Source organism: Salmo salar, chromosome 01, assembly GCF_965601325.2.
Source record: "Salmo salar chromosome 01, fSalSal1, whole genome shotgun sequence".
In the NCBI taxonomy this organism is placed as follows: Eukaryota; Metazoa; Chordata; class Actinopteri; order Salmoniformes; family Salmonidae; genus Salmo; species Salmo salar.
In genome coordinates this window covers 82044805-82067465 of record NC_138291.1, presented here as the reverse complement: position 1 = coordinate 82067465, position 22661 = coordinate 82044805, and the positions used below count along the sequence as shown (strand labels likewise).

The window sequence follows — 22661 nt, the reverse complement described above, 5'->3', positions numbered from 1 at the left end:
TCTACTGAGAATATTGCAAAATGTGCTTTCACCGAAAAGCTATTTTAAAATCGGACATAGCGAGTGCATAGAGGAGTTCTGTATCTATAATTCTTAAAATAATTGTTATGTTTTTTGTGAACGTTTATCGTGAGTAATTTAGTAAATTCACCGGATGTTTGCGGGGGGTATGCTAGTTCTGAACGTCACATGCTAATGTAAAAAGCTGGTTTTTGATATAAATATGAACTTGATTGAACAAAACATGCATGTATTGTATAACATAATGTCCTAGGGTTGTCATCTGATGAAGATCAAAGGTTAGTGCTACTCTGCTGACATAATCTAATGTTTTGCTTTCGTTGTAAAGCCTTTTTGAAATCGGACAGTGTGGTTAGATTAACGAGAGTCTTGTCTTTAAAATGGTGTAAAATAGTCATATGTTTGAGAAATTGAAGTAATAGCATTTCTAAGGTATTTGAATAACGCGCCACGGGATTCAACTGGCTGTTGAGTAGGTGGGACGATTTCGTCCTGCCGACCATAGAGAGGTTTTAAGGAGTAAAGTGCTGAATAGTGTCTCTTAGGGATAGGGGGCAGTATTTTCACGGCCGGATGAAAAACGTACCCAAATTAAACTGGTTACTACTCTGGCCCAGAAACAAGAATATGATTATTAGTAGATTTGGATAGAAAACTCTCTGACGTTTCTAAAACTGTTTGAATGATGTCTGTGAGTATAACAGAACTCATATGGCAGGCAAAAACCTGAGAAAAATCCAACCATGAAGTGGAAAATCTGAGGTTGTAGTTTTTTCAAGTGATTGCCTTTCTAATATACAGTGACTATGGGTTCATTTTGCACTTCCTAAAGCTTTCACTAGATGTCAACAGTCTTTAGAACATTGTTTGAGGATTCTATGGTGAATTTGATGGGAATAACAGCCCAAGGATGTAGGTGTCCCATTCGTCAACCATTTTGAAAAGAAGGTTGACGACATCCGATCCTCGTTTGTTAAGTCAAACGACACCGCTGGTCCTGCTCACACTGCCCTACCCTGTGCTTTGACCTCTTTCTCCCCTCTCTCTCCAGATGAAATCTCACGTCTTGTGACGGCCGGCCGCCCAACAACCTGCCCGCTTGACCCTATCCCCTCCTCTCTTCTCCAGACCATTTCCGGAGACCTTCTCCCTTACCTCACCTCGCTCATCAACTCATCCTTGACCGCTGGCTACGTCCCTTCCGTCTTCAAGAGAGTGAGAGTTGCACCCCTTCTGAAAAAACCTACACTCGATCCCTCCGATGTCAACAACTACAGACCAGTATCCCTTCTTTCTTTTCTCTCCAAAACTCTTGAACGTGCCGTCCTTGGCCAGCTCTCTTGCTATCTCTCTCAGAATGACCTTCTTGATCCAAATCAGTCAGGTTTCAAGATTGGTCATTCAACTGAGACTGCTCTTCTCTGTGTCACGGAGACTCTCCGCACTGCTAAAGCTAACTCTCTCTCCTCTGCTCTCATCCTTCTAGACCTATCTGCTGCCTTTGATACTGTGAACCACCAGATCCTCCTCTCCACCCTCTCCGAGTTGGGCATCTCTGGCGCGGCCCACGCTTGGATTGCATCCTACCTGACAGGTCGCTCCTACCAGGTGGCGTGGCGAGAATCTGTCTCCGCACCACGTGCTCTCACCACTGGTGTCCCCCAGGGCTCTGTTCTAGGCCCTCTCCTATTCTCACTATACACCAAGTCACTTGGCTCTGTCATATCCTCACATGGTCTCTCCTATCATTGCTATGCAGACGACACACAATTAATCTTCTCCTTTCCCCCTTCTGATAACCAGGTGGCGAATCGCATCTCTGCATGTCTGGCAGACATATCAGTGTGGATGACGGATCACCACCTCAAGCTGAACCTCAGCAAGACGGAGCTGCTTTTCCTCCCGGGGAAGGACTGCCCGTTCCATGATCTCGCCATCACGGTTGACAACTCCATTGTGTCCTCCTCCCAGAGTGCTAAGAACCTTGGCGTGACCCTGGACAACACCCTGTCGTTCTCCACTAACATCAAGGCAGTGACCCGATCCTGTAGGTTCATGCTCTACAACATTCGCAGAGTACGACCCTGCCTCACACAGGAAGCGGCGCAGGTCCTAATCCAGGCACTTGTCATCTCCCGTCTGGATTACTGCAACTCGCTGTTGGCTGGGCTCCCTGCCTGTGCCATTAAACCCCTACAACTCATCCAGAACGCCGCAGCCCGTCTGGTGTTCAACCTTCCCAAGTTCTCTCACGTCACCCCGCTCCTCCGCTCTCTCCACTGGCTTCCAGTTGAAGCTCGCATCCGCTACAAGACCATGGTGCTTGCCTACGGAGCCGTGAGGGGAACGGCACCTCCGTACCTTCAGGCTCTGATCAGTCCCTACACCCAAACGAGGGCACTGCGCTCATCCACCTCTGGCCTGCTGGCCCCCCTACCTCTGAGGAAGCACAGTTCCCGCTCAGCCCAGTCAAAACTGTTCGCTGCTCTGGCACCCCTATGGTGGAACAAGCTCCCTCACGATGCCAGGACAGCGGAGTCAATCACCACCTTCCGGAGACACCTGACACCCCACCTCTTTAAGGAATACCTAGGATAGGATAAAGTAATCCTTCTAACCCCCCCCCTAAAAGATTTAGATGCACTATTGTAAAGTGGTTGTTCCACTGGATATCATAAGGTGAATGCACCAATTTGTAAGTCGCTCTGGATAAGAGCGTCTGCTAAATGACTTAAATGTAAAATAAGGCATGGGCTCAGTCACGCGCAAGGACTTGGGAGCGAGCTGAGTTCATATTCACTCCTAAAGAGAACGGATAAGTCCGGTTGGAATTTTATTGAAGATATATGTTAAAAACAACCTAAAGATTGATTCTATACATCGTTTGACATGTTTCTACAAACTGTAGTATAACTTTTTAGACTTTTCGTAAGCATGCGCATTGTGGATTTGGATAGTGAACCTAACACGTGAACAAAATGGATGTATTTGGACATAAATATGGACTTTATCGAACATTTATTGGGGAGCTGGGGTACCTGGGAGTGCCTTCTGATGAAGATAATCAAAGGTAAGTGAATATTTCTAATGGAATTTCTTAGTGTTATTGACTCCAAGATGGCGGGTTTCTGTTTGCTAGTTGTTGGTGTCTTCTGGGCTGTACTCAGATTATTGCAAATTGTGCTTTCGCCGTGAACCTTTTTTGAAATCTGACAAAGCGGTTACATTTAGGAGAAGTGTATCTATAGTTCTGTGCATAATACTTCTATATTGATCAAAGTTTATGATGAGTATTTCTGTAATATGTGTGCTCATTGTGCTCATTCGCCGGGGGGTTTGGAGGGAAAACATTTCTGAACATATGTAAAATGGGGTTTTATAATAAATAAATATGAACTTTATCGAGCAAAACATGCATGTATTGTGTAACATGAAGTCCTATCAGTGCCATCTGATGAAGATCATCAAAGATTAGTGAATATTTTAGCTGTACTTTTGGTTTTTGTGATGCATCTAGTTGCTTGGAAAACGGCTGTGTGGTTTTTCTTGTGAAGTTTATGTCCTAATATAATCTAATTTTAGGCTTTCGCCGTAAAGCCTTTTTGAAATCGGACAATGTGGTTGGATTAACGAGAGTCTTATCTTTAAAATGGTGTAAAATAGTTGATTGTTTGAGAAAATGGAATTCTGAGATTTTAGCTGTTTTGAATTTGGCGCTCTGATTTTCCACTGGCTGTTGTCAAAATCAATCCCGTTAACGGGATTAGAGCGCGAAGGGGTCTCTAAGAGGTTATTAAAGTACTTTGTAGGTATCCTTCATGCAGATGTTTTTATTTATACTTAAGGCTATTTTCCCACTGGAGCACTAACGGTACATAGCATTTTACCCCCAACATTAAATGTAAGTGAAGGGTTAAAGCAAAGTGAAAGGCAAGTGAGAGAGACTGAGGGCACTGGAAATTCAAAACAAGCAGACATGCTTTGATTTAGTGAGAGAGAGAGACACTGCAAGAATGTCAACACCTATAAAAAGTACAATGCTAACATGACGTCAGCTCAGTCCACAGGGTATATATACTATAAGAGTCCAGCTTCAGAGATTTTTGCAATTTGTTCCAGTCATTGGCAGCAGAGAACTGAAAGGAAAGGCAGCCAAAGGAAGTGTTGGCTTTGGGGATGACCAGTGCAATATACCTGCTGGAGCGCGTGCTGCTATGGTGACCAGTGAGCTGAGATAAGGCGGGGCTTTACCTAGCAAAGACTTATAGATGCCCTGGAGCCAGTAGGTTTGGCGACAGATATGTAGTGAGGGCTAGCAAACGAGAGCATAGAGGTCGCAGTGGTGGGTAAAAATGGGTGGCACTGTGATAACTGGATGTAGTCTTTCTGAGTAGAGTGTTGGGGGCTATTTTGTAAATGACATCGCCAAAATCAAGGATCGGTAGGATAGTCAGTTTTATGAAGGTATGTTTGGCGTCATGAGTGAAGGAGGCTTTGTTGCGAAATAGAAAGCCGATTCTTGATTTCATTTTGGATTGGAGATGCGTAATGTGAGTCTGGAAGGAGAGTTTACAGTCTAAACAGACACCTAGGTATTTGTAGTTGTCCACATATTCTAGGTCAGAACCGTCCAGAGTAGTGATGCTAGTCGGGAGGGAGGGTGCGGAAAGCATTCGGTTGAAGAACATGCACTTAGTTTTACTAGCATTTAAAAGCAGTTGGAGGCCACGGAAGGAGTGTTGTATGGCGTTGAAGCTCGTTTGGAGGTTTGTAAGCACAGTGTCCAAAGAAGGGCCAGAAGTATACAGAATGGTGTCGTCTGCGTAGAGGTGGATCAGAGAATCACCAGCAGCAAGAGCAACAGTTCGATTTTTGTTTCATCAGACCAGAGGACGTTTCTCCAAAAAGTATGATCTTTGTCCCCATGTGCAGTTGCAAACCATAGTCTGGCTTTTGTTTGGCGGTTTTAGAGCAGTGACTTCTCCCTTGCTGTTTTACTGTGGATAGAGCAGTGACTTTTGTACCTGTTTCCTCCAGCATCTTCACAAGGGCCTTTGCTGTTGTTCTGGGATTGATTTGCACTTTTTGCACCAAAGTACATTCATCTCTAGGAGACAGAACGAGTCTCCGTACTGAGCGGTATGACGCTGCGTGGTCACATGGTGTTTATACTTGCATACTATTGTTAGTACAGATGAACGTGGCACCTTCAGGCATTTGGAAATTGCTCCCAAGGATGAACCAGACTTGTGGAGGTCTACAATTTTTTTTCTGAGGTCTGATTTATTTTGATTTTCCCATGATGTCAAGCAAAGACGCACTGAGTTTGAAGGTGGGCCTTGAAATACATCCACAGGTACACCTCCAATTGACTCAAATGATGTCAATTAGCCAATCAGAAGCTTCTAAAGCCATGACATAATTTTCTGGAATTTTCCAAGCGGTTTAATTTCACAGTCAACTTAGTGTATGTAAACTTCTGACCCACTGGAATTGTGATAGTGAATTATTAGTGAAATAATCTGTCTGTAAACAATTCTTGGAAAAATGACTTGTCATGCACAAAGTAGATGTCCTAACCGACTTGCCAAAACGATATAATTTGTACCAAAAAATTTGTGGAGTGGTTGAAAAATTTGTTTTAATGACTCCAAGTGTATGTAAACTTCCGACATCAACTGTATAGATCTCTGGCGAAAAATGTCAGTATTTTCTCTTAAGGAAAACCAAAGGCATCATGGAAAAAATATGTTGGCTTGTAGACTAATATGGGTTTTGTATTAGAAAGGTGTTTGAAAAGGTTGAAGAACGTAAAGTATATTCATGATGACTAATGGGTTTGTAATGGGACAGAGAGAAAGCTGAAGAATAACAATTACACAAATGGGGTATTTTGGGTGAACTAGGCTCCATGAAAGAGTAAAATATTTACATCGTCACAGCCGGACACCCTCTGCATGCACAGAAAAACCAGCAGGACAGGAAGAGCAACTCCACTACAAAGGCTGCATAACATGACTGTAAACATGATTTATTCATTTCACCAGATCACTCACTATATAAAATGTTAAAAAGTATTAGTGAGCTCACACACACACATTTAAAAAAAAAAAATGAACAGCATAAAAGTACAAATAGTTTCATTTTGAAAAAGAAGAAAGACCAAAAGATTTACAAATACAGCACCTTAAAAGTTGGTCAAATAAATAACCTGTAGATTTGACTTTAATTAATTTGATGTATTTTGAGTTGAAATAAGTTTGAAGATAAGATTTTAAAAAGTTTGACTTTCTATTGTGTGTGGGTGGATTTAAATATCGTTCTGTCTCAGGATAACAACCTCATTTAGTCCATTGCCACGGACACAGGCTGCGGAATAAGTATGTTAGCCGTTAAAGCTAGGCATGCAATCCCATACGATAACATGCTTTTGACAGCAATAACAATCATTGGCAGGAAGACCATTCACATAATGCTGTTCTGGGAAGAGTATGAGTAATCATGAGAGCATAAGCACTCGTCCATCTTGAGAGAGGTCACCAGCATTACTAGCAGATCCCTCAACTCTCACATATTGGAGGTAAATATCACTGACTGAGCAAAGTCATACATGTAGATTTCAAACCATTACACAGTACAACATCCTAATAAAATGTGGGCAACTGACCATGTGCATGTTATACATGATTGACAACTTTGGTATTCCTAGCTCCTCAAATTAAGCCACATTGAGTGACTGACTAAAAACTTACTGAATTACATTTGTACTCACAAAACCATTAATGTGTTGAACCCATGACATCGCCAATGATTCTGAAAATCAACAATTGGATTAAGGTAAGATACCCTCCATAAAATTCCCCATAGAAAATATATCCCTTTGAAAAGCAAAAAATATACTTTACAGGACTGGCTAGAGCTACAATCTCCATAAATTAAAATTCAAAAGCATTCAATGTTTTTGCTGTGAATTAATATAAACTAAATTTTACCAAAGAGAAAAAAGGCTATTCACGTTTCATACTGTTCCATCCTACTAAAACCTTCATAACTTAACCCCTGAAAAAACAACAATCCCTGAATGAAACCAATTAAAAGGCTAATGAACAGCGTTGTAAAATGGAACTGATAGCCTTCCTACATACTGGAGCTGAGGCAGGCAGTGCATGGCTGTATTCTCTCTCTGAGCTCACACAGGCACAGCAGTGTTTTAGGCTTATTAGATAAAAAGGAGGCACGCTCAGTCGATCTCAGGCATGCAAATGCAACATTTGGCCATTCTGCCCTGCTTCTTGGTTGCCCTGAAGCCACCACTGTCCACTGTGTCCAGCAGTCCATCCTGGTAGTGACCAAACTCAGCAATGGCATCCTCCACCCGCGTGATGTAGAGCCAGCTAATGATCACACCGAAGAACTGCAAACACAAGGAGATTCAGAGTTATGGATGGGACATATGGTCTTAAACTATGGGCTTGGGGTAGGTGGCCACAAGTTCAATGTATTGTAAGCAGATAGCATATATTGGGGCACGTTGTATCTGCAGTCCATTACTGACCACTGCCTTTTTTCTTTTGGGGGGGGGGGGGGGGGCTTTCAATAATAAATGTCACATCATTACATTTTGTCCTTGATATACAACACTTTTCCAAAACATACAAAAAGTCTGAAGCATGCCTTTTCAACCAACAGCACAAACATGAAACAGACAAGAACTGCAATGATGTATGAACAGGCAACCATAGCTTTTTCTGATTCTAAAGCTCAAGCTATGTGCTCTTACCGTCAACAGTCCTAAAAAAAAAGGATGTAGCAAATCACACTGCAGAGAATTTGATTTTACTTTTGTCAAGCAGCAGTGTGCAAAAAGCATGAAATAATCCATACAGTACATCTGCATCATCTTGAGGTAAACATTTCTGGTTAAGAATGCATGAAACAATTACTTTCTTTTAAAAAGTATCCTTGTGGGTATATGGCATGTTAAAAGTATTCAAGTGCTGCAGACGGCAAGTCAAGTCAGCTATGAAGTGACATCATTTTAGTTCCATAACTCGTTGACTGAGGGGTCTGAAACTTGACTTGGTTGTAATTTTGTGTGGAGTGTGACGTGACTATGTCAAAATAGCCTAGAATACAATCTTTTGATTGAAAGGGGTCTTGAAAAGTCTTCAAAATCTTGCTAGATAAACTTGTATTCGTTGTATTCGTTGTTTTCAGAAGAACAGATTGCATTTGGACACATAATTAACATGTGACATCATTGGGACTTCACAGTAGACTACAGTCTGTCTACAAAATTTCAAAGACAATTTTCAGTCTTATGAGCATAACTTTTTTTCTATAAGATACAAGTGGTAATAATGTTTATAATTGAACATAGCTAATTAACAGGAAATTATATGGAGCATGTAATGAACCAAGGCTCCTGGGACCGTTATGGAACACCTTCACCAACTGCAGAAAAGAAATATATTTTCCGTATTTATAGTACCTAATTAATCCCAGCTATGGTAGAGGAGCATGGACATTACAAACAGTCCTTTAGGTTCCTTTACTCATCAAGGTCACACTTCAACAGAGAGGCTTCAACAGTGAACCTACATGGACAACACAATACATTTCCTCAATGTGTTCAGCCCAAGTCCATTATTGAGAGGGTTCTTGCTTATGTCCTCCAACCTCCCTTACCCCAAAATGGCCTCATGATTAGTTCTCAACTGTAAGTAATGCACTAATCTAGACTCACTGCTGTGCAGATACTGCTCTGTCTTGGCCCATCTATAGCAGAACCAGGTAAACAACATAAATCAAAGTGCTGTCTCCATAGGGAATGTCTGCGAATGGGGTGATGTGTCACATAAACCAATATGCCTAATCTTTGCAGTGGAGAAGAAGTTATAACTGGGAGGCCCATGAAGCATGCCAAACACACTCATATTCTGAATGGATCTACAATACCAGTCAAAAGTTTGGACACACCTACTAATTCATGGGTTTTTATTTATTTATCATAATTCCATATGTGTCATTTCATAGTTTTGATGTCTTCACTATTATTCTACAACGTAGAAAATAGTAAAAATAAAGAAAAACCCTGGAATGAGTAGGTGTGTCCAAACTTTTGACTGGTACTAGGTCCAAGATTCAATCCGATCACTATTTGGTCGGCTATGCACCTTTTAAGGGCAATGTTTTCCGCGTTTGTGGAGACCCCATTCATGGGAACATGGGCCTAGACTTTTCATGGTGCTCTTGTGTACCTGTAGGTTTGTGTTGCATATAAACCACATGAACCCTTCTAAAAGATAAGAGTAGTTAGGCAGCAGATGGGGGCTTGGCTTACAGTAATGCAATTTACAATAACAGTCATACCTCGAAAAATGGATTTTGATTTTTCTACTGCAGATTGATAGTGGATTAAAGTTCCAGTTGACATATTATGGTGACGATTAAACATTCATTTGTGCCAAATAACTCCAAAAAGCTCATAAGAACTGAAAAACTACTCAGAATTTGAAGGTGTAAATTCAATGTTGCATATTTGTCTTGTTTTCCCGCTGTGCTTAATAAGATGGACATGGAATTTGAAACCATTGGAAAGTGTCCAACGTGCAAATCAATGATTAGTTCTGAGAGGCAGAAATTATAAAGTGATAAGAAAACACTTGTAGGGGCTTCCACTACTTACATTTTTTTTTAAATGAAGAAAAAAAGGAAAGCGCTCACAATATAACAGCATATTTTTTTTAATCTTTAACCCCCCCCCCCGAAAAGCAGTTTGTAAACCATTATGTGGAAACCAGTACCTGCCTCCTGCTACAGCCATTAACTAAAGAGCTGTGCCCATAACATTTCTGTGTGAATCATTACTTGTGTATTGTTGGTGGACATCAGATGTCAGTCTGAAATGTCATGGTGGTTAACTCTTACCTGGGGGAATAAGATGCCAAGCAGCAAGCCAGCCATTATCTTATAGTTATCCATGAACCAGATGAAAACAGCATCAGTACAACCTCTGATGTAGATGACGTTCTGCAAGTCCAGCCTCTAAGCAGGAGGGATATACATTTAAAATGGCAGGCCTTTGTGCAAATCTGTATGACTGATGTGTGTGTGATACCTTTCTTACATATGTGATAACAAATAAAAAAATGAATGCACTGTCCCTCTGTAAACATCAATTTCCCATTTAGACTTTCACATTTAGAAATTGAGACCGTGAGAGACACTGAGACAAGATTTTGTTCAGATAGTCTTACCTCTTTGTCAAGGACCTTATATCCACATAGTGTGTTGGTAACTTCATTAGGCTGAAAAGGAAGGAAGAACATAATACTAAGTAAAAGTGATAACAGATTTGAGCACATTACTAGCAAGTTACCTAAGCATATTTGAAGTTAGGATTCATCCCTTGAGGATTATTCAAATAATGAATCATAATGAGGAATCTTCTCTACAATGTCCACCTGCTTTTCTACAATGGAAAATCAAATAGCTTGTTTTGAAAGTACATGTATTTCTGTAGGCATGAAAAGTTGTGGGAAAGTTAATAAAATGTATAAACGTGGGAACCCTGTGATTGGTATCTTCTAAACTGGTAATGGAAATATTAGATCTCATGTCAAAAAGGTTGGGCACGCCTGGTCTAGTTGAACTATTTTAGAAGTTTGGCCCTTGGCTAGTGATTGTGATGAGTGAGAGAGATCAATCAGTCCCAACATTAGGGAATGGATATGTAGGCTAATATCCAGCCTAAGACCATGTTCAAAAGATCAATCAATAAATATGTTAAAATGTTAAATATTAGCTAAGACTTCAATGAAAATATTAGTAAGTCATGTGACCGAATGCTCCAAGTCTTATTGGAACAAGTTGACAAACATTGCTAAAATCCTAGCTTTGCCCCCCAGGATCCCCATTACTTATTAAGGAGCAAACAGTAGACAGTGATAACTGAGGGAAAACACACAACATGAATGACCCACACCAGGGAAATCTACTCGCTTCAGCTTGGGTGGTTCACAGCAGAGATGGAGTACTTTGTGGAAAACTGGTAAAAAGCTCTACAACTTTTAAACCAGACAGACACCTAACTCTCTTTTCATAGACAAAATGATGCTGTAAGAAGTTGTCCATTCTATTTTACTTGAATTAATTCCACTTGAATGATAGAAGGTATACATTATTCAGTGTACTTTGACATAAATATCCCTGAGCACTGAGCAACTGTGCATGTTCAGAAAACAAAATTAGAAGTCTTTTAATCTTTTTGTTCAATAATGACAGTTACCATAGGGGAGAACATGTGATATGGCCGCAAGACCATGGGCATTTTGACATGCATTAAAAAAAACTGGAACATCAGGAAAGTTGCAGAGTAGAGGCCCTTTAAATGTCAATAGACCTAAATTGTTTTAAACAAAAACAGCTAAGACAGACATGTTCCAGCTTTTTATTCACTTCAGAGACTGGAATTTTAATTGGGAACAAACAATGCATTTTTTTGTCTCACCCTTTTATATGAAGCCTATTGAGGTGTCAATATTTGGAGTTTAGAGATAAGATAATACATTCAGCCATGGGGATCGCTGAAGGTTATCTGCTTCTATATCTCAAATCCCAGCAAATATATGTTGAAAATCATGAGCTTGAAAGACAGCATGCACATCTCTCATTATGACTTGCTATTTTTACCAATCAGGTTAAAACGTAATCTTTGAGATGACAGACAAAAGGTTCGCATGCCCATAATAAGATTAATAAATAGACCAACAGTCTTTTTTACCTTGCCATTTAAAATCAGGATAGCATATTAGGATTCAGAGCCAGATCCTCCTACATGGAGCACGAGACCCCATCCCCAGCTGCCTGGGAGGATGTTATCTTTGTACTTTTTAAGAACACAAAGTGGTTGCCAGTTCTGCTGAGTGACATCCTGTCTGACCAGCTGTGCTCTCAGAGAGAGGGGATGGTTAAGGCTCACATCCACAGAAAGAACTCATAAAGCATGAGGTCTCCGTCTCCCTTCCCGGAGGGCTGGAGCCCTAGGACCTTGCCTGAAGAAAATCTGAGCTGATGATTCCTTGCCGTTCCTGTCCCAAGTCCACCTGTTTGAGCTGATGATCCTGTGCTGCTATTCCGACTGCAGCTGTGGACACCTGACCTGACTTCCCCGGGCACGCTACAGCATCCCGGAAGAGCATCCCGGTGTCGCCTCTTCACTGTTGACGTTGAGACAGGTGTTTTACGGATACTATTTAACGAAGCTGCCAGTTGAGGACTTGTGAGGCATCGGTTTCTCAAACTAGACACTAAATGTACTTGTCCTCTTGCTCAGTTGTGCACCGGGGCCTCCCACTCCTCTTTCTATTCTGGTTAGAGGCAGTTTGCGCTGTTCTGTGAAGGGAGTAGTACACAGCGTTGTACGAGATCTTCAGTTTCTTGGCAATTTCTCGCATGGAATAGCCTTCATTTCAGAACAAGAATAGACTGACGAGTTTCAGAAGAATGTTCTTTGTTCCTGGCCATTTTGAGCCTGTAATCGAATCCACATATGCTGATGCTCCAGATACCCAACTAGTCTAAAGAAGGCCAATTTTATTACTTCTTTAAATCAGCACAACAGTTTTCAGCTGTGCTAACATAATTGCAAAAGGGTTTTCTAATGATCAATTAGCCATTTAAAATGATAAACTTGGATTAGCTAACACAACGTGCCATTGGAACACAGGAGTGATGGTTGCTGAATAGGCCTCTGTACACCTACGTAGATATTCCATTAAAAATCAGACGATTCCAGTTACAATAGTCATTTACAACATTAACAATGTCTACACTGTATTTTGGATCAATTTGATGTTATTTTAAATGGACAAAAAAAATAGCTTTTCTTTCAAAAACAATCATAGTCATTGTGTCATAGTGTGCAGCACAGATATGAAGCAGTCATTTTAAAAAATCATGTTAAACACCATGCAATTTATTATTTGACTTAAGAACATTTTTACTCCTGAACTTATTTAGGCTTGGCATAAGAGGTTAAATAATTATTGACTCAAGACATTTGAGCTAATAATTTTACATTCATTTGTAAACATTTCTAAAAACATAATTCCATTTTGACATTATGGGGCACTGTGTGTAGGCCAGTGACAAATCTATATGTAATCCACTTCAAATTCAGGCTGTAACACATCAAAATGTGGAAAAAGTCAAGGGGTGTTAATACTTTCTGAAGGCACTGTACAAGGACCTTGAGCATTCCCTCCAGTGGCAAACTTTGCAGGGGAGGGGTCTATATTAAAGACAACTATGAGTTAATCACAACCTTTTAGTATGTCATATATTTGAGGATTCCATAGAAAAGTTGGTGTGTCTATATAAAAAGTGTAATTGGTGTTACTCAATTTAAATGAAAGGAAATTACATTGTGAGCAAAATGACTAATCAATGGATTTTTAAAGGGTTAACGACCTTAGATATGAGCATCTGTGGCCTCCATTTAGGAAAATCCTCAATTACCTATGTTATTGGTGTTTCTACTCCTACTGGTGTCACAATGTTATATAATTTATTATCAAAACTATTTTAAAAAAGTCATTCAGTTACCATATTAATTGATTTAGAATGGGAAGAAAAACATTTTTTGTTCATTTTCCCCATAATGCAATGCCCAAATGCGACCGTAATTCAAGAACGACCCTAGTGTTATATTTAGAGATCAGAACAACACGGAGGGGAACAAATATGGCATAGGAGGCATCTAGAGATAAACTAATCTGAGCTGTACTGATTAATAGTTTTCAACAAGTCTGCAAATGTGTTAGGGGACATGAAGTGTTGTCATGGATGTAGTCTCTAATCTACCATTCTCTGCTGAAACCCCACAATGCTAAACAGTTCAATTATGAGTGTAAATAACCAGAGTTGGTTGTACATTTCCATGTTTCTTGCCAGACAAAAATTTGAATGTGTGATCTTGCCAACCTGAGATTTGTTTAGTACAAAGACACTAAGAAAAAGACAAAGTGACATTTGGAGACAATGGTAGCCTCAAGGTTAGAGTCTCGGACCAATAAGAGGAAGGTTGTCGGTTTGAATCACAGGGCTGACACGTAAAAGCAGACTGGAGTGAACTGCAGCCATAGGGTTGCTGGCATCATTATCCAATATGCTACCTACTGCCATTTTGAAAGAAACTGCTTCAGGGTCCCTGCTCTGCTGAGCTGACCCTGTGCTGCTCCCAGACTGTCATGTGTGTGGGGTGTTGGGTTGGGTACAGTGACACCAAACAATTTGCGTTCAAATTGATTTAAATAAAGATCTATTATATTCTAATTTGCATCATGAGCTCTCAATGGAAGAGCAGCACAGACCTTGTTTTCGAGGCAGCAGGTGTAAGGAACTCCACATGCCAGTGGTCCAGGAGCTGTACAGTTATGGTACATGTTCACTTCCCAGTCTTCATACTCCTGCCCTCCACAACACTTGAACTGTAAAGAACAGACAGCGACAAAGCACAGACTGACAAACATATTAATAAATCAAAAACAGTTCTAAAATGGTATTCAGTATTATGAAAAACCTAGGTTCCTCTTTAAAAAACACACAACTTTAAAGGCTTACTTAAGCTGTCATAAACCCTTTATGCCTACACAGATACACATTGTTTTAAGCAATTCATCCTATACAAGCTTTTTAACAGGTCCTTAAATCAGGCACACAATGTGGCATAACCCCTTTGTCAACCTCTAGCATGCCATTTGCTTACGTGATTTGTGAAGCATAGACTATGAAGGCCTTATAAAAGGGTTTATGAACACGTTTTTTAAATTGTGGATCATTTGAGCTTCAAATACATTTTCTAACTCTTCTGGTCTGGTACAGCAATGTTGTTTACATGTTGAGCTTTTGTATTAGCATAAAACACAATTTAGGTTTAAAGGAAGTATTTTGCAAGACTATAATTCAAAGGAGCTGAGCTATACACTGTGCATCTGCTTTGTCTTCAAAGCAAAGATCTGAAAAGGCTCTTAAAATGCCTAGAGCCATTGCTAGTAATTACTCCAATTACCTGGATAGGATTCTCTGAAAGTTTTAAGTACACTATTTCAGGAGCTATAGCATTATGGTTGTACAATATCATTTTGTCATTTAGAATCCTGTAAAGTTTCAGTAAAGGGATCAAAATTAACACGATTATTTATAATGTGTTGAGGTACAGGTAACTAAAAGAAACAGTATTTTGGCAGTTACATGCCATTTCCACCTTCTGTGACTAGGTAAAAAAAAAATCTAGATTGTAAATCAATATTTTAGGAAAATCCGGTATCTTTACCCATTAACAAATGTATTCCTGAAGAAAACTCACAAAACATGGATGTGATGATATATACACTGAACAAAAATATAAAAACGCAACACTTGAGAGCCAGGACCACCCCCTGGGGAGCCAGGCCCACCCCCTGGGGAGCCAGGACCACCCCCTGGGGAGCCAGGCCCAGAAATAAGCTTTTTGTGCGGATGGAACATTTCTGGGATCTTTTATTTCAGCTCATGAAACATGGGACCAACACTTTACATGTTACGTTTATATTTTTGTTCAGTATATAACTAATGAGTTGTAGTGGCACTGACATTATTGAGTTACAAGAACATGAGGGAGAGGGATCTTGTGTGTGCTTAGGGAGATTAGCAAGTAACCTTTCCTCCAGCAGCTCATACAAGCACTTTGTACCAATTCATGGTTCACCACAGAGACCAAGTAGTCCAGTTCAGATTTTCATCAGAGTAAGAACTAACCCAAGCCAAAGCAATACTAAGCCTACTCTAGCGATCATTAAACAAATACTGGCCTGTGTTAAACGTCAGTTTTAAAACACACAAAACCTAGAAGCCAAATATACAAGCCAGAAATCAGAGGCTTGAGATGTGTGCATCCATTTGAGTGCTATTAAAATATCCTGCTGTAATTATAGTCCTTAATAAATACATACAAATGTAATGACCTGGAATAGCAGAGACCTTTGCTTAAAAATCATAAAGACAGGCAATGAACATTCACAAATGTATTGCGTGTGGCTGGTAAAACATGCACCTTTCACATTCGCATGAAGTGAACGTTTTTATACGAATACATTTACAGATGATGTCTCAATCGAGTGGCAGAATGTCACGTATTTCTAAAAAGCTGTGTCTCTGACGCCACCAAAACCATCATGAAAGACATCTATGGTACACAAATAAAGCACAATACATAACGTACATTACCCCCTATAGAACCTACTTCCATCTGAGTGACCACTTCGAGAGCCAGTCTTCAACTTGGCTGGCGAAACGCCTCAGAGTTAAAAGCAAGCAGAACTACACCTACTTCCTTTTAAAAATACAGTCTAATCTGATGCAGTTCAACATTTGACCATAAGGTAGCGCTTAAGAAAAATAGTATCTATGAAAACCCTGTCAAAGTACCTTAGGCTAGGTCTAATACTAGTTAAGAGCTACAGCACACAGTTGTGGTTACAAACAAAATCATATTCAATAGTGAGTTTAGAAAAAGTTTTTAAAAAGGGGGACAGCAGCACTTGATGCAGTTGTATTGATCTACTTCCTTCTATCAACAAGCCCAAACAACCACAACTATCTCCCTCAGTTGGGATTTTCAAAGCTCCCGTTCGACCTGCTTTAGGATAATGTCAAAACACATCACACAGTTGGAGAGAATGGAGACGGAATGACACATTGACGTTCTATTAAGGGAGACAGACAAAGCTGTCCTCCAACATTCAGAGTCCCAATTTACAAGTAGTTATTTCTTTAAACATTTTCCATTCTACAAACAGCTTTGTGTTGCTTGTGGTGAGTATAAATGCTTGAAATAAAGCACAATACTTGTTTGGCAAATACAGTGTTGTGGAAAAGTATGTGCCACCTTGCTGATTTTCTCTATTTTTGCATATTTTTGATACTGAATGTTGTAAGATCTTCAACCAAAACCTAATATTAAATACAGGGAACCTGATTTTACAAATAATATTTTTTTTTTTTACTGAATTACCAAAGTTATGCAACACCCAGTTTGTGTGAAAAAGTACTTGCCCCCTTACAGTCAAAAACTGCTTGTGCCACCTTTAGCTGCAATGACAGCAACCAAACACTTCCTGTAGTTGTTGATCAGTCTCTCACGTCGCTGTGGAGGAATTTTGAGTGTAAGGGGGCAATTACTTTCACACACAGGGGCATTGGGTGTTGCCTAACTTTGTTTATGAAGCATGTCATTGTTGTGTTATTTGTTCACTCAGGTTCCCTTTATCTAATATTAGGTTTTGGTTAAGATCTGATAACATTTAGTATAAAAAAAATTGCTAAAGTAGAAAGAATTTGATGGGGGGGAAAATACTTTTTCACAGCACTGTACCCGGGTTACTTTTTATCATTAGTAGTCCTCCTGTGTAACAACTTATGGAAAAGCAGGATTGCTGGAGAAAATGAGTTCTCTGTAACAGATTTTGTCAAGGTTAGGTGTGAGAATGAGAACTCCAATGCTGCATTGACAGCATCCATCTCTCCCCCACCCGGAAGGAACCTTCTAATTACAACAAACCACTTTTCCCTTGTGACATAACCGCTTCCATTATTTCAAAGTGAATAATCACAAATTACATTTATTCAACATCAATGAAAAACACAAAGAATCGCAGACACAAAACATCGCAAACAGTTTAAAAAGAATATCCATTAATTGTTAAAAAAATGAAATCTTACCTTTCTTTGAACAAAGTCCATGATGTTTTTGAAATCCAGATCATCGTAGTAATTCACTATTCCTTTACGAATGTTTTTGTTTAAGAGGTCCACAGTCTATGGTGGTGGAAAAGAAAAATAGAGGGTGAAATATATTAAGACTGTAGGATTGATAGTGTAGGCAGCTTTAAAACAATCGAGTACAATTTTTTTTTAAACATTTAATAAGGAATTCAATGCACCAACACTTGAACTCTCCCTATATTGCTCCTGTCAATAAAAAGTACTTTATTTTCCTAAATCCTGGGATCATGACGTTGCCCTCTTTGGGTACATCGAGCACTATACCCCGCCTCCCTCTGCACCAGCCCTTTTCTATGCACCATCCCCCTACCTCTATACTCCTGACACCAGGCTCAGTCAGAAGAGGTCGTAAATTCCTATGAGGAGATCCTCTCCTCATGGCCACAGTATAGAGAGAGAATGAGTTTTCATAGAGAGGACAAAGGAATTTCTTCCACCTCACAGAACTGGAGAACCGAACGACATTTATGTTCTGGAGAAGGTATAAAAGATCGGTGAAGAATCCAGCTACGAACTGGTCCGTTTGGTACAATTTTGTGAAACTTATGAGAGACAATACCGCCACATTACCATAACCATGTTTATAGAAGAGTCTCAGGTATGAGACTTACATCTAATGGTTGTATAAAATGAATGAATAAGGATGAAGATATTAGTGAGATGATGGGATGCTATGTAATGATGTTAATGTGAGAGAATTGTATTTCTGTTTAAAGTTTCACTAAGTCCTTGGCACGCCCCCAGGGGCACAGACAGGACCTGGCATCATGAGACAGCCTTTTCAATGTTCCGAAGAAAACCTAGGTGGGGGTTTTATATCACCAGACCAGCTTACCTTGATACCGAGAGGGCCAAGGTTTGAGAGGAGACCAGCTTACCTCAATAACGAGAGGGCCAAGGTTCGAGACCATGCATTTCTCTTGCTGAACTTTTAACCATACCACGTGGTTAAACTCTTAGACTATCGATACCGACAGAATAAGAACAAGTCTTTGATATTAATTACTAGTCTGCAGCTAGGAATTCGGTATCATTGAACGCGAAGACCGACAACCGCCGAAACAGCTATTCTATAACGACATGAATGAATGTTACTCTGAGCTATCCATTCTAACCACGACAGAGAGAGAGAGAGAGACAGAGAGAGAGAGAGAGAGGGGGCGGACTAACTCTCCAACAGAAACTAACTTTTCAACAGAGATCCCGACGACACACTGAGCGTAAATATAAGCCGCCATGCCGGTTTAGCCCACTAGGGCACATTCTCCTATCATTTCCTTGTAAACATATCTACTGTTTGTTATGCATTTCGGTGAATTACCTAGTTAGTAAATAAATTATTTTAAGACAATTGACATATGGATGACTCATAGTGAAGACTGGATTCGTGCAGATAACCAACAATTTACGACGTTTGGAATGAGACTAATGTGAGGTAAATAATAATTCATTAATTCGAAGACTAATTGATCAGATATTAAAAGATCTGAAAGTTATATTAGGAAAATTATAACTTTGTAATCTGAATATTTTCCTTGGTGACCCGACTTCCTAGTTAATTACAGTTACATGATTAATCAGTTTAACCTCTTACATCTATACGTTCCGCTAGCGGAACACCTGCTCCAATATCCAATGATAGGCGTGGCGCGAATTACAAATTCCTCAAAAATACAAAAACATCCATTTTTCAAACATATGACTATTTTACAGCATTTTAAAGAAAAGACTCTCCTTTATCTAACCACACTGTCCGATTTCAAAAAGGCTTTACAGCGAAAGCACAACATTAGATTATGTCACCAGAGTACCCAGCCAGAAATAATCAGACACCCATTTTTCAAGCTAGCATATAATGTCACAAAAAACAAAACCACAGCTAAATGCAGCACTAACCTTTAATGATCTTCATCAGATGACAACCCTAGGACATTATGTTATACAATACATGCATGTTTTGTTCAATCAAGTTCATATTTATATCAAAAACCAGCTTTTTACATTAGCATGTGACGTTCAGAACTAGCATACCCCCCGCAAACCTCCGGTGAATTTACTAAATTACTCATGATAAACGTTCACAAAAAACATAACAATTATTTTAAGAATTATAGATACAGAACTCCTTTGTGCAATCGAGGTGTCCGATTTTAAAATAGCTTTTCGGTGAAAGCACATTTTGCAATATTCTGAGTAGATAGCCCAGCCATCACGGCTAGCTATTTAGACACCCACCAAGTTTAGCCCTGACCAAACTCCGATTTACTATTAGAAAAGTTTGATTACCGTTGGTGTTCTTCGTCAGAATGCACTCCCAGGACTGCTACTTCAATAACAAATGTTGGTTTGGCTCAAAATAATCCATTGTTATATCCAAATAGCGGCGTTTTGTTCGCGCGTTCAAGACACTATCCGAAGTGTAAATAAGGGTCACGAGCATGGCGCATTTCGTGACAAAACATTTCTAAATATTCCATTACCGTACTTCGAAGCATGTCAACCGCTGTTTAAAATCAATTTTTATGCCATTTTTCTCGTAAAAAAGCCATAATATTCCGACCGGGAATCTGCGTTTAGGTAAAAAGACGAAAGAAAATAAAGCATGGGGTCGACTCGGGCACGAGCTTGAGTCTCACAGTACTGTGACCAGCCACTATCCAAACGCGCTACTTTTTTTTCAGCCAGAGCCTGCAAAGCCATGATTCAGCTTTTTGCCGCCTTCTGAGAGCCCATGGGAGCCGTAGGAAGTGTCACGTAACAGCAGAGATCCCCTGTATTGGATAGAGATAATCAAGAAGGGCAAGAAATTGTCAGACAGGGCACTTCCTGCATGGAATCTTCTCAGGTTTTGGCCTGCCAAATGAGTTCTGTTATACTCACAGACACCATTCAAACAGTTTTAGAAACTTTGGAGTTTTTTCTATCCAAAGCTAATAATTATATGCATATTCTAGTTTCTGGGCAGGAGTAATAATCAGATTAAATCGCTGCCAAAGGTAATTCTAACATGTATTGACTGAGGGGTGTAAATACTTGTGTAAATGAGACATTTCTGCATTTTCAATACATTTGCAAAAATGTCTAAAAACGTGTTCACTTTGTCATTATGGGGTATTGTGTGTAGATGGGCGAGAAAAAAAACAATTTAATCCATTTTAGAATAAAGCTGTAACATAACAAAATGTGGAAAAGGGGAAGAGGGCTGAATACTTTCTGAATGCTCAGCCGGGGGGCGGAATAATCATGTCTAAACCAATTTGGATGGAATGAAACGCTAGTGCCTGGTATAAGATAAATACACAACACAGAGACAGAGTACGAGAAGTCAATAGAGTACTAACAATCATTGGAAATAGTGGTTTTTCTGTAATAGGGGATTTTTTTATTTTATTTTACCCTTATTTAACTAGGCAAGTCAGTTAAGAACAAATTCTTATTTTCAATGATGGCCTAGGAACAGTGGGTTAACTGACTTGTTCAGGGGCAGAACGACAGATTTTTTACCTTGTCAGCTCGGGGATTTGATCTTGAAACCTTTCGGTTACTAGTCCAACATTCTAACCACTAGGCTACCTGCCGGATTAATGAGCAATGGGTCAGAGACATGGGAGGAATTTGTCTATACAGTGAGCCTGAAATAGGATACTTGTTATTTGGCCATTGGCCCAGTTTTATTGCAAGGAATTCTAAATTGGTAAACCATAGGCTAGGGCTGGGTTATAAACTACATCCTGTCCCCTTTGTTCATTGGAGGAGAGAATCACTGAGGACAGGGAAGGAATGACCATCTACCTTTCAGCATAACCTCTGTGATTTATCCTCTTCGAACAAAACCTATTTTCCTCCCCCTGATGTGCTTTGGGGTCTGTGTTATTAAAGAATAACAAACTGCTAACATTTGGTGCTGTGACCCAGATGAATTGGTCTAAACAACAAGAAAAATGTATCAACTGTGTGTTGATCCAGAGGAAAGAGAGAAGGCTGAGCGCAACCCACACTTTGGGAGTCAACTTAATTTCCTGATTGATGGCATAATTGCTGGGTGAGTCTAGACCAATATAATTTAAAAAAGAAACAACTCAAGTTAAAATTAGTGCATGCACTGATTGATACATATCTGTGACGTATAAGGGTTCAAGTCCTTTGTTCTATTACAGACTTCCTTTGTTTGCTCGGTTAGGGGTTTGAGTCCTCCGTTACAGCTTTGTTCTCAATTATAGGGGTTCAAGTCCTCTATTACAAAAGGTTAGAGTCCTTTCTTTTTGTGAAACCTTCTTGTTGCATAGAAGTGAGTTGCTAATTGAGTACCGTAATTTCCGGACTATTAACCTGTTAGGGCTAGGGGGCAGTATTGACACGGCCGGATAAAAAAACGTACCCGATTTAATCTGTTTACTACTCCTGCCCAGTAACTAGAATATGCATATAATTACTGTCTTTGGATAGAAAACACCCTCAAGTTTCTAAAACTGTTTGAATGGTGTCTGTGAGTATAACAGAACTCATATGGCAGGCAAAAACCTGAGAAGATTCCTTACAGGAAGTGCCCTCTCTGACAAGATCTTGTTCTTCTTGTCTCTGTTTATTGAAGACTGAGGATCTTTGCTGTAACGTGACACTTCCTACGGCTCCCATAGGCTCTCAGAGCCCGGGAAAAAGCTGAATGATATCGAGGCAGCCCCAGGCTGAAACACATTATCGTGTTTGGATAGTGGCCGGTCAGAGTACTCTGAGACTCAGGCTCGTGCACGAGGGCACGAGATGTTTTTATTTTCTCTCTCTTTGTACATATATACGCTTTCCCGGTCGGAATA

At 39.9% G+C, this 22661-nt stretch overlaps 1 protein-coding gene across 1 annotated transcript in view; it reads right to left on the bottom strand.

The window, feature by feature from the left end:
* Positions 1 to 6036: 6036 nt before the first annotated feature.
* tspan15 (tetraspanin 15) overlaps positions 6037 to 22661 on the bottom strand; it is a 45794-nt gene continuing 29169 nt past the window's right edge. Inside the window, exons 4-8 of the mRNA XM_014213536.3 lie at positions 17785 to 17880; positions 14397 to 14513; positions 10281 to 10331; positions 9952 to 10068; positions 6037 to 7435 (exon numbers count right to left, since the gene is read on the bottom strand). Of these exons, the coding sequence (XP_014069011.1) occupies positions 7262 to 7435; positions 9952 to 10068; positions 10281 to 10331; positions 14397 to 14513; positions 17785 to 17880 (555 nt within the window). The 3' untranslated portion in view covers positions 6037 to 7261. The remainder of the gene's footprint in view (positions 7436 to 9951; positions 10069 to 10280; positions 10332 to 14396; positions 14514 to 17784; positions 17881 to 22661) is intronic.